Here is a 12,535-nt window from a genome sequence, read left to right as displayed (position 1 = left end):
TGCTGAGGGGACTAAATGAGATAACAAGGTTCTCAGTGTCTGTACTAACTGATCCTTAATAAATTGTGGCTGTTGTTACTATAGGATATTTAAAACAGGAGGAATGGGGTGAAGGGATGGCAAGAGACTAGCCAATAGGCTTGTTGAATCACCGTGCTTTATTTTGTGCTGAAGGACCACATTTCAGTTAAATCCAAGATGTGAATTTTATCTGAAGGCTTCAGAACCTTCACTTCCTTATGACAACCTCCTGACTTTTCAGTGAAAACTCTGTATATCTAAAGAAAATGTAAAACCAAGTATCAAAGATTTATAGTAAAGGGATTTTGAGGTAAAGATGGAATCCTAAAATGGTCTCTTCCCTTGTGACTTCCTGGCCTGGGAAGAGGTTGGAATATTAAGTGGATCTGTGGAGTGATTTATTAAGGAGTTAAGAAGAAGGGGCTGCACAGCCTGCTTTGAGCTGTGAGAGGTTAAGCTCGCTGCAGTAATAGGGGAGGAGGCTTAAAGAGAGTCAAGAACAGAGGCGGCAGCCATAAGCCTTCTGGGGCATGAACTCTGATATTTAGCAGCTGCTGGAGGGCGTTTACTCCTGACGTCTTAAAAATGGCAGAATGCATATGAAAAAGCCGGTTAATACACTACAACATTTAGGGGGGAAAATCCAACCAGAAACGTTTGAACAACAACAACAACAAAATCAGCAACAGCATGTTAGAAAGCACAGAGAGACTTGGAAACTTGAAAGCACAGAGGGAAAATGGGCAAGCTTCTGCTTTCCCCTCAGGTTTTAGGAAGACTGTGTGGCTAATGGGACTATGCAGTTATGACATTTTCTTTTTTCAGATGAAACATTGGCACCCCAGAGGTCTGTGTGGACTTCCTCTGGGACAGCTGGTGGGTGGGGATGGTGGAGACTCACACAGAACATTGCCTACAAGTGCCCAGCTGTGAACCATCCTGCCTGGCTGTTTCTACTGATGGAGTAGAGAAGCATGGCTTTAGGTGTTAGGTGGACTTGAGCTTGATTCCCAGCTCTGCTGTGTGGTTTTTGGTAAGATGTATACTCTGTTTGACCCTCATGTTCTTCAGCTATAAAATGGAGGAAATGTAGACCTCATGACGTAGCTGTGAGAATTAAAGTTGAATATGGAAGGCACCAAGCCCATTGCATTTTAATTTCCCCTTTAAACTTAGAAGTCATCTTGCCAAATGAAGATATTAAGATTTAAAGAACCCCCCAAATCTCTCTCCCTTTCAATTTTTTCCCCTTAGGGACTCTTTTTAGAGGCTCTTCTTGTTATTGAGAAATCTAGATTCTTTTCAGAACATGTGTACACCACGCAAGAATGTCCCAACCACATTCTAGTTCTGGCCTCAAGTGTATTACTCACTTTGTTCTGTTCTCATAGACCACAGAACCAGCAATAAAGTGGAAATGCAAGCATCCTGTCTGAGGTGCCTTGTGACTCCAGGGAGCTCCAGTAGCTTGTCGACAACCCAGAAAGTTACATGAGCACCTACTGCATGTCCTTCTCTGACTGAAACACTAGAAGTTTTGCCTGGCATTTACCACATACCCAGTGGGTTGCTAAGTGGAACTTGCTTTAGTTTGTGCTGCCATGGTCACTCTTCTGAGCTTCCCTGTGAGGTAGATACTCTTATTGTTCCCATGTTACAGAGAAACTGAAGCCTGGAAATACTGAGAGATTTGTCTGAGTAAGAGGCAAGGAAGCCATGGAAGGATTAGTACAGGTGGTAAGGTAACAGAGCAGAAGGTAGCCCTACGTGTCCCTGCGGTCTGGGAAGTCTTTGTGACGGAGGAGGGCCTTGAGCTGGACCATGGGCTCAGGGTCTGAGAAGGAAACTGGGGAAACAGTCAGCACAGAGGACTGACAAGTATGGAGATGGAGAGAGAGATGATGAGGGGGTGGGTGAGAGAGGTCAGAATTACAGCTGACCGGGTCTGCCTGTGTGGTGGGGAGCAGGGGTCATGACTTCCAGAGCTCTTAGATATTCTTACACCTGCTGAGGTGGTGCTACCAGGAGCTTCATCTAGCCTCAGTTTGCATGGTGAATTAGAAAGGGGAGGGACACCCGGCTTTCAAAACCTACTCATACAGACTCCATTGTGGGATCCTCGTGTTCCTACTTAGATGGCAGTCGAGCTGGGAAAGCCCAGGCTGTCACAGGGATTTCCCTGTGGCTTTTAGTCCAACCAGACTTTTGGCTTTGGGAAAGGCTGCAAGAATGTGTTACTCATGCAGCTTCCACCTCAAGATGAATTAGAACAGGCTCTGCCTCCCCATCCGACCTTCCAGAGGAGAAAGCATCTCTCCTGGGTACACCTCCAGGGTGCTCAGGGTCTGTGAACACCAAGGCCTCCCATACCGGTGAAGACACCTGCAAGGGAGAGCCTGCTGGTGATCCTAATAACTGTTTGTCCAAGCAGCATCGCTACACCACACACACACACACACACACACACACACACACACGAAATAAAACACATGAAAACCGGAGGAAAAAGCATGCCACTGTTTTTCATTTACAAAGTTGGATGTGGTTTTTCTTACTAATCATTCTTCAAGGCAGGGAAACAGGAAGATCTTTCCTTTAGTGAAAATGTGGGTCCTTTTTTGAGCAGTGAAAGCTGTCAAAAGTAAAAGTCATGCCAACTGCCAGGGGCAGCCCCATGCTGGGAGCCCTCTGTCCCCTCTCTTCTCGCACACTGTGCCTGGAGCCTGCCCACTGTCCCCTTCCACGTGGCTCCGTCAGAGCTCTTAGAGAAGGAGGCAGGCCAGGCCCAAGGCTGAAAACAGGTGCTTAAATGTTGCTGGCAAAAGGAAAAGTGAAGGACAGATCCAAAGCAGTGCAGAGAAGTTTCCATATGCGTGAGTAACTTCCAATTAGGACACATCTCAAGTATTTTGGTAATGCCTTTGCTTCTTTTCTCTTATGTATCCCCACCCCATTTTTCTTTCTATTAAGGATATGAGTAAAGAAGCGTTAAATGGGAAAAAGAAATGATATAAAAGTCCTCATGTGACGATTGCTTCAGCTACTGTCTAACCAGTTAACAAAGCCTTTGCAAACTGATCACATCAAAACTGGCTGGCCTCCATCCTCCTGCTGTACCCTGAGTCACCAGCAGACTTGTCTCTACTGTTCTGACTCTTTGGGACAGGTGCTTCCAGGCAGAGAGTGGGTCCCAGGAGGGTCTGGAAGACAGCCTGTGGGTAAATTCAGGAGACAGGAGGCCATGAAAGAAAAATGATTTATTAATGTGTGGGCTCTAGTCCACTTGCCTCTGATTCACCTGGGTCTTTCTTTAAAATGCCACTTTCCACACCCCTTCTCCACCGTCTGAACCAGAATCTGCATTTTTAAACCAGGGTCCCTGGGTGATTCCAAAGGCCACACTTGAGTACTGCCCGGTGTAATAGAGCATGGGACTTAGAGCCAGAAGACCATATTTCCATGGGCCTTAGTTTTCTCATCTGTAAAATGGAGATGATAATTATTTACCAGAATAGAAAGAAGTGTGAAAACATATCCAAAATTGATGTGGAGAAGCATATAAATGATGACTGAAAGAGAAAACTGCCACTTTGTTTTGGGACACGCTCATCGCACATCTCATCCAGCTGAGATTCAGACATTGACTCTATACCTTCAAGTAGTTCAGCATCTTTGGATCTATCTGCATTTCCCATAGAAATTTGGCCTGAGGTTGATAGCTGCATGTGGGATCCTGTTTCTAGGTCCATTTCTGCCTTTTCTTCAGGGCTTCTGGATTCCCTCCACTAAAGGATCTTCACTTTGCATGCTTGTGGATCTGGGCCTGAGTGGGCAATAAGCACCGAGTCCTCCTGCTCAGCTGGCCAGGATTGAACGTGAGAGCATTCCCTGAAATCCCACCACCCCAGGAGCTGCTGTCAGATGAAATTCATTAACCACGCACGTTAATGAGCATTCTCTAGCTCTGAAATGGAAAATTTACGGATATCCCGAAGGTCATTACCTATGGGCATAAGAACCACCTGGGGAGTGGCGCAGGTGCAGATACCTGGGCTCCACCCCTAGAGCCTGAATTGGTAGGGCTAAGATGTGCCCTGGGAATTGGCATTTTTAACAAGCCCTCCAGGTGATTGTGATGCAGTGATCCCCCTTCCCCAACCCACAGTGAAATGCCAGCTCTCCCTCTGCCTGGTTGAATGGTGCCCTGCTGAGGCTCTAAGTCCTGTGGGAGGGAGCAGAGCTTCCCTGATGCCTCCAAGCTGTTGCTGGAACGGATCCCTCACAAGCCTGCCCCGCCCGGTGCCCCTGTCTCAGGAGACCCCAGCTCACCGAGATGTGAAGGTCACCATTGACATCTCTCTGTTTTCTCTTTCTCCCTCCCTCCCTCTTGCCTTCTCTCCCTTTCTGCCCTCGTTCTCTGCTCCATCCAACCCATCAGCAAACCCTGTCAGATCCATCTTCAAAATATTCCATATCTGGGCCCTCTCCTCTCCAACAGCACTTCCAACTGCTGGCACCCACTTACTGGCTCGTTCTCTGAGGTATCCTTAAGTCCGATGTCGTCACTCTTCTGCTCTGGACAGCTCAGTGGCTCCCCTTCTCACTCAGACTGAGGCCCAGCTCCATCCTATGACCTGTAGGGGCCCTCCATCAACTGGCCCATACATCCCCAGCCTTCTCTCACTGCCCCTGCTCCTCTCCCAGCCCACTGTGTCCTGCTGATAGTGTCCCTGCCTCCAGCCTCTGCCCGGAAGTACCCACCCCCTTCTCCCATGGTCTTCTCTGATCCTGCTGTTCTAAAGAACAAAGTCCCCTCCCCATCAGCCCTCTTGACCTTCCCTGATTTAAGATTCTGCACAACTCTTAATATCTGTGCTAAATAATTTACCTGTCTGTTCACTGCTGCCTAAGAGAATGTAAGCTTCTGCTGTGTCTCTAATTCCTAGAACAGAGCCAGACCCTTAGTGAGTGCTCACATTATTTGTCTGCTGTGTCTCTAATTCCTAGAACAGAGCCAGGCCCTTAGTGAGTGCTCACATTATTTTTTTAAGATTTTATTTATTCATGAGAGACCCAGAGAGAGAGGCAGAGACAAAAGCAGAGGGAAAAGCAGGCTCCCTGCAGGGAACCCGATGTGGGACTCATCCCAGGACCCCAGGATCACAACCTGAACCAAAGGCAGATGCTCAACCACTGAGCCACCCGGGTGCCCAGAGAGCTCACATTATTTGCTGAATTAATAAATGAAAGAAAAGTGCAACGGGCATTTACCTTTCCCCTAATGAGCTGTTGTAAGGTGTGCATCTGTGTGCACATCTATGTGAAGGCAGGCACAGAAAAGCCATCCTAAGGGAAACATGTGTTCCCCATTAGGAGTGAACCCATCTTTTCCCTGTGTAGCTGTCCTGGGGCTGGAAAGCTGAGCTTCTATCTGTGACGCAACAAGCTCCATCCTGCGAATGCAATGTTCCCCCTGAAAAAACTGCTTATGAATATCCCCGAGCCAGCTTCCCAATAACCACTAACCTGTCATAATAATAGTTTAAGCCTCCTTATGGCCTTTCATGGAAGCCTAACCAGTGTTTTTTGTTGTGAGGAAAAGTGCAGTCTGGATGGCAGCTCAAACTTTTGCACAGTTGCCTTTGTAAGCTGCTGGCTGCACTACCAAGCTCCTCTCCTGTTGCCCATATGAAAGCCATGCCTGTGCCTTTTTAAATTAACCCACTCTCCCTATTTATTGTCTTCCCGTGTCCCAGGTCTCTGTTTGATGACTCACTCTTGCAAAGGGGACTGAGTGCAAGGACACGTCTTCACCAAATAACAAATAGAGGGAATATAATATAAACTCACAATTTAATTCAGAAGAACAGTGTTTAGAGCTTGGTTTTATTTTTCCTCAACCTGAAAATGACCACCCTTTAGATCTGTATCAGATTGCTTTTTTTACCTTGGTACTCAGAAATATGTTCAAAAAAAGTGTGGCTTCTGGCGATGAAGGTATGAGAAGTGTGTCACCCTGATTTTAGAGAGGAAGGAATAGTGCATTTCTGCGGATTGCACAGAGCCACCTGAGCTGTGGCCAAGGTTGAGTTCTAGAGGTGGGGGTGACCCCCCCCCACTGTAATCCCCCATGCCATGTCCCTCCCCACCTGGTTCTAGAGGAGAGTCCTGCCTGAGGCAGTGCCCTGAGCACTTACCAGTGTGCTGCTTTCACTAAGCGCTTACCTTTGGAGCTGGAGAAACCCAAGACTGACCAGTTACATTGGTTTATTTTACTCAAACTAGGTCCCCACAGACTTCTTAAACCAATGGTAGACAGTGATACATAGTTTTCTTCACAACAGCATCTATAATATCCATTCTGGTTTTTGTGGTGATGGTGGTGGGGGAAGGATGCGAGTTCTATATCACTTCCCTATTTCAAAAAAAATGTTCAGGGCAGCCTGGGTGGCACAGCGGTTTAGCGCAGCCCAGGGCGTGATCCTGGAGACCAGGGATCGAGTCCCACGTCGGGCTCCCTGCATGGAGCCTGCTTCTTCTGCCTGTGTCTCTGCCTAGCTCTCTATGTGTCTCTCATGAATAAATAAAATCTTTTAAAAATATAAAAAAATGTTCAGGGTTATGGCTAAATTTTTATTTTTATCAAACTGAAATTTGTCAGCTGTATCATCAAGGCCATATAGCAAGTCTTGAGTCATTGACTTTATTCTCATGATGTTCACGGATATTCCACTTAAACTGTATTACCATCCTGCCAGCCCCTCACCTGCTGCTTTCTCAATCTATAAGCAGCAGTCAAGTACTGCCCTAAAGTTAATGCTCCTCCTATGCTTTTTTTCTCTGCTTGCTGTAATCCCCATCTGGAGCATCTCTGCTATCTCCTACCATTAGGCTTGATTTCTAAAGTATGCCTCACATCTTACTTGCTGAAGCCTATGCTGATCAACCTCAAGCACCTGATCAGATCCTTAACCTAGCTCTCATGGTCTAGGTACCTGGGTTCCATTGGAGCACAGCTATTAGGAATCTGGAGCCAGACCTCCTGGGTTCAAATTCCAACTCTGCTACCTACCACCTGTGTGACTTCAGGAAGGTCCCTTTAATATCTTTTTTTTTGTTCAGTGATTACTATTTTTTTATAAATTTATTTTTTATTGGTGTTCAATTTGCCAACATATAGAATAACACCCAGTGCTCATTCCGTCGAGTGCCCACCTCAGTGCCCATCACCCAGTCACCCCCACCCCCCACCCACCTCCCCTTCCACCACCCCTAGTTCGTTTTCCAGAGTTAGGAGTCTCTCATGTTCTGTCTCCCTTTCTGATATTTCCCACTCATTTTTTCTCCTTTCCCCTTTATTCCCTTTCACTATTTTTTATATTCCCCAAATGAATGAGACCATATAATGTTTGTCCTTCTCTGATTGACTTACTTCACTCAGCATAATACCCTCCAGTTCCATCCACGTCGAAGCAAATGGTATTTGTCATTTCTAATGGCTGAGTAATATCTTTTATCTGCAGAACAGGAATAAAAAGAGCCCCTGCTCACATGCAAATTGAAAGCCTTAATAAACTTCACAGTAGTCTCTGGCATAGAGGACACACTATTTAAATGTTTACTTTGTTCAATTTTTTACTTGCTGGTTAAGTCCCTTTCTGGCTGTGTTGTGACTTACCATGGTGCTATATCTTCCCTCTGTTGGTTTGTTTTCTGTTCTTCCCTGGAATCCTGTGTGCCTACCTGTTGATCTTTCCATTTCTTCCTTACCCTCTGGTTTCCTCTTTCTCAGACCTACATCTGAAGCACAGCTGCCACCTAGGTTTGCCTAGGAGTAGGGTACCTGTCTTCCTTGGGAGCTGGCACTTCGCAGCAGCAGCAACAGAGTCCAGCACTGGGGTTCTGTGCTGTCCCTGGGCTCCCTGAGTCTCCCAACTCCCTCTTGCCCCGGGGAAGGTGGAGGCCAGGTGTGCATGGCCACTTTGCCTCCTGGTGGCCACACTCGGATTAACATCATCCCTGGTGTCCAGAGAGAGCCTTCTCTTTTCCCTTAACGTCCTCTAGTCACACTCCACTCCCTTGGTCATTTCCTTTATGGACAATGGCCTCTGCCCCAGTTACTTTGTTTCTTGGGAGTACAGATGGCTGCCTTTTCATTAATGGGCAAAATAAGTGGAAGATGGAAGGAGTACTACTGGTCCACTGGGGTCTCCTAGAAGAGCTGTGATTGTGACCCACTGTCTTATACTGCACAGCAATCTTGCTTGTGCCATACTTGCCACCAGAAACCCTGCAAAGGCATAGGACATCTAACAGCTGCATTCCCCTCTCCCTCCCTCTCCTCCCTCCCTCTCTATACACTTTCCTTAGGGGGTGTGCCCTTGAAGGCCCTATTCGGAAGAGAATCTACTTCCCTGGGCAGTGAGAAGCTACAAGTTATTCTCTCTAGGGTCAGTGTCCCCTAGAAGAAAAGCATTCTTGGACCTGAGACCACATTTGTTATTTCTCTCTTCGGTCTTCCTCTCGGGGTCGTTGCTCTCAGGTTGAGCCACTTAGAACTGCTGCTATGTGACCATTGTAGGTTCATAAGATGGCAGCTTTGTGCAGGTTGGCCTAACCTGTGCTTACTGGTTGGCTTTTATGTTCCTGCACCACCCCCACCCGAGTGGTGAGTGGTGCAGCCTCCTCTGACTTCACCAGCTCTGTGGTGAGACCAGATGGGAGCAGTCAGCAGTACTTCTTGTCAGAAGACCAAGTAAGTGAGTTCCCCTGGGTTGAATGTTGTTCCTGTCTCCTAAACATCAACCTACTTGTTTATTACAATCTGAACTGATTTTATGGAGTAGATGTGGTGTCCCTAATAAAATTTGACAGCCACGATGCTGGAATCACTTAGTCCTTTTAACGCAAGTTTGTTTTTACTTTCCAGTCTTCACGTATAATGCTGCCAACAAGGAAACCTGTGAACACAACCACAGACAGTGCTCCCGGCATGCCTTCTGCACGGACTACACCACTGGCTTCTGCTGCCACTGCCAGTCCAGGTTTTACGGAAACGGGAAGCACTGTCTACCAGCAGGTAAGGGATACAGGCTTGACTGGACTGGGGGCTGCTCCGTGGGTATTTTCGCTCATTTCCAACTGCTGCTGTGAGCTTATGGACCTTGCATCTCCCCTGCTTGAATCAAAGCACTGCCAACTTGCAGGTGCTTAATAAATGTTTGAGAAATGAACACATTTGGGCTGATTTCCCAATTTGAGGATTAGCCAGAAATCTTTTCTCCTCTTTGCCAGCTCTCATTAGAGTCAAAGTGGATGGGAGAGTGGGAGGATGGGAGAAGATAAATCGAAGACAGGTCTGTTTTGTATGTAGATGGTTACTTGGTTGGTGACAGCATCACGAAGATGGCTAAAGACTGAGTTTTGAGAATTGTGAGTGGAATTGTTTTCTGTGCACCCATCCCCAACCTGGATGGTGGTCAAAATTGATTGGATTTGCTGTCTTTTAGGAGCGCCTCATCGAGTCAACGGGAAAGTGAGTGGCCACCTCCACGTGGGCCACTTGCCTGTGCACTTCAGTGACGTGGACCTGCATGCTTACGTTGTGAGCAATGATGGCAGAGCCTACACGGCCATCAGCCACATCCCTCAGCCTGCGGCCCAAGCCCTTCTCCCACTCACACCAATTGGAGGCCTATTTGGCTGGCTCTTTGCTTTAGAGAAACCAGGCTGGGAGAATGGCTTTAGCTTCACAGGTGAGTAGGAGGGGCCTTTGAAGAGGCTGATGGTCACCAGCCATCATGCTTTAGTTTTTATTCCGTGAAAGAGAATTTGTTTGTTCAGTGTTGCAGAGCCACAGGTGTATAGTTTTCTGTGTGGAGGTAGTTGGGAATGGTTTGCTAATGCTGGTCTAAGGACCACATGTTGATAGCAAGTGTTTTGAGGATACTTTTTGCCTCTTTCCTCCCTACCTGAAAAGGCTTGTTTCCTATTGGATTTATCCTTATCATAGGTACTGAGAGAAAAGTTCTTCCCCCACCTCTAGCTATAGACTCAAGAGCTATTTGTAAGAACTTGTTTTTCAGCAAATTTTGAATGAAACTTTGAGTTAGAAGTAGGTAGAGTATATCCAGTCACATTTGAATTTCAGGTAAACAGTCATCATTTGAATAACCTAGTAAAAGTACCAAATATTGTATGAGATGTATCATACTAAAAATACACTCATTGTTTCTGAAATTCAAACTTAACTGGGTATCCTAAGTTTTTGTGCTAGTTTTTTTGTTGTTGTTGTTAAATCTGGCACCTTACAAAGAGAAAGCACAAGGTGTTCCTAGTAGCTTCGCACAGAAAACAAGCTGTTACAAAGAGAAGCAGTTTGAAATGAGGCAGGATAAAATCACACTGTTTAATAGAAGATTTGGGGAACCGATGAAATCAGCAGCTGGTAGTACTTAGTTCTGGATATCCAATGATCTTCTGAGGCACTGTTTCCAACAGTGGTAGAAATTAAGATGTATGACGTGGTAATTATTACTGGAGGGTACTACATCTCATCCTAGCTGTGTGCTGAAGTCTCTCTTCCTCTCCAGGTGCAACCTTTACCCATGATATGGAAATCACTTTCTACCCAGGAGAAGAGAGGGTTCAAATCACTCAAACTGCTGAGGGACTTGACCCAGAGAACTATCTGAGCATTAAGACCAACATTCAAGGCCAGGTGCCTTACATTCCAGCGAATTTCACAGCCCACATAGCTCCCTACAAGGAGATTTACCACTACTTGGATTCAGGTATGTGTAGTTTTGACATCTATAAAATGGGGACAGTACATACCTTATGAGATATTTGTGAGGATGATGAGTTATTACATGGAATGTCCTTAGAACAGTGTGTGGCACATAAAAGGAGCTCAATGTCCTTTTTATTACTCTTACCAGGTATATAGTATAAGGGAGAGAAGTGTTGGCTGCTACACAAATGAATATCAAGATCCCTCTCCCAGTACTAATGTAATGCCAGTAATAATGTAATCAACAGCAACCTTGTCTCAGGGGGTGGGGGGTGGGAAGGGGTTGTATAATTACATACAGTTTTTAACCATCTGTGCTCTTTGGGACACAGGAAATTATGGACTGTTGGAATTTTTACTTGTCCTATACCCTTGTTTCAGCCTGTTTTAAAATGAGATGCTGCCCAGTGTTGTAAAACTAATGCTAGATTTGGAGTCAGAAGATCAGAATTCAGATCATGGATGTGTAGTTTAAAATATATGGGAATAAGGTCACTTACCATCCGAGGGCCTATTTTCTCCTCTTTAGAATGAACATTAAGAACACCTTTTCTCTCTGCCTTCCATAGTTGTTACATGTGAATTGTGATGAGTTTTGGAAAACCACCTGAATGCAAGACACTGGCTTAGCAGTTGCTGGCCTGCAGCACTGCAGTTTGCTTTGGGCTTTGCCCTTCCTCCTTCTGTGGGGTGAGAGGTAGAAGCCAGGCAGGAGATAAAGAGAGGAAGATGGGTAGTGGAGACCCAGGTGGTAAACAGAACAGCTGATGGCCAGAAAACTAGCCCAGGCTTCCAATTCCACACTCAAACTGAGACAAACGACCCCTTCCTTGGCCCAGAACTCTTCAGACTTATGTGCAGGGTGTTGGGAGCTGTCACATCTGTGTAATCTAGAGAATGGACTGGTTGAAAACTTGGGGTATAGAGTCAGGCTGCCTTGTGTTCCAGTTTCAGCTCTATCCCACACTGACCTTGTGTCTTAGGCTGCTTCTCAACCTCTGTAAGGCTCCCTGTACAGGATCACAGGCTCACGTTGCTGGTATGAGGTATATATAAGGCAGTGTTTCTATAGCACTTGGCATGGCTGGCACAGAGAAGCAGAATTTATCCTTTGCTAATAATGACAGCAGTGATTCTTTCTCCTGCCGCTTAGCACTTTGGCTTTGTGTCTACTCAGATTCCTGGAATTGCCTTGCAGGTTTTCCATATAAACTCAGGAACTTCCCAAGGGAACATACTCCAGGCATCATGAAAAGCTGTACAGAAAAAAAAAATCTATGAAAATCTCCCACATGAAAATCTCTAACATCTTAAAAATTTACCAATTGGGCTAACTAATGTCTATTGCAGCTGTGACCTCCACAAGTTCCAGAGACTACTCCCTCATCTTTGGTGCTATCAACCAAACACGATCCTACCGCATCTACCAGAACATCACTTACCAGGCATGCAGGCATGCCCCCAGACACTGGGCCATCCCCACCACCCGGCAGCTGAATGTAGACCGAGTCTTTGCCTTGTACACGGAAGAAGAAAGCTTGCTTAGATTTGCTGTGACCAATCAGATTGGCCCAGTTGAAGGTATGTTTCCTTCTGTTGTTTTGGGCGAAAGTGGAATCTATTTCTTCCTTCCTTTGTGAGTAGCCTTAGAATGACTCACAGAGTTTACTAAGGGTTACTGAATGCCAGGCTGTGTTAGGTGCTGAGAGTAAGGATGAATAA

At 46.0% G+C, this 12,535-nt stretch overlaps 1 protein-coding gene across 2 annotated transcripts in view; it reads left to right on the top strand.

The window, feature by feature from the left end:
• NID2 (nidogen 2) overlaps window positions 1-12,535 on the top strand; it is a 60,773-nt gene that overhangs the window by 16,513 nt on the left and 31,725 nt on the right. For both annotated transcript variants that reach the window (XM_026000694.2, XM_026000695.2), the window contains exons 5-8: window positions 8,951-9,100; window positions 9,531-9,776; window positions 10,614-10,814; window positions 12,164-12,394. In XM_026000694.2, coding sequence (XP_025856479.2) covers window positions 8,951-9,100; window positions 9,531-9,776; window positions 10,614-10,814; window positions 12,164-12,394 — 828 coding nt within the window. The remainder of the gene's footprint in view (window positions 1-8,950; window positions 9,101-9,530; window positions 9,777-10,613; window positions 10,815-12,163; window positions 12,395-12,535) is intronic.

The sequence above is a fragment of the Vulpes vulpes genome, chromosome 6, assembly GCF_048418805.1.
Source record: "Vulpes vulpes isolate BD-2025 chromosome 6, VulVul3, whole genome shotgun sequence".
Taxonomy (NCBI): domain Eukaryota; kingdom Metazoa; phylum Chordata; class Mammalia; order Carnivora; family Canidae; genus Vulpes; species Vulpes vulpes.
This window is presented reverse-complemented; position numbering and strand designations above follow the sequence as displayed.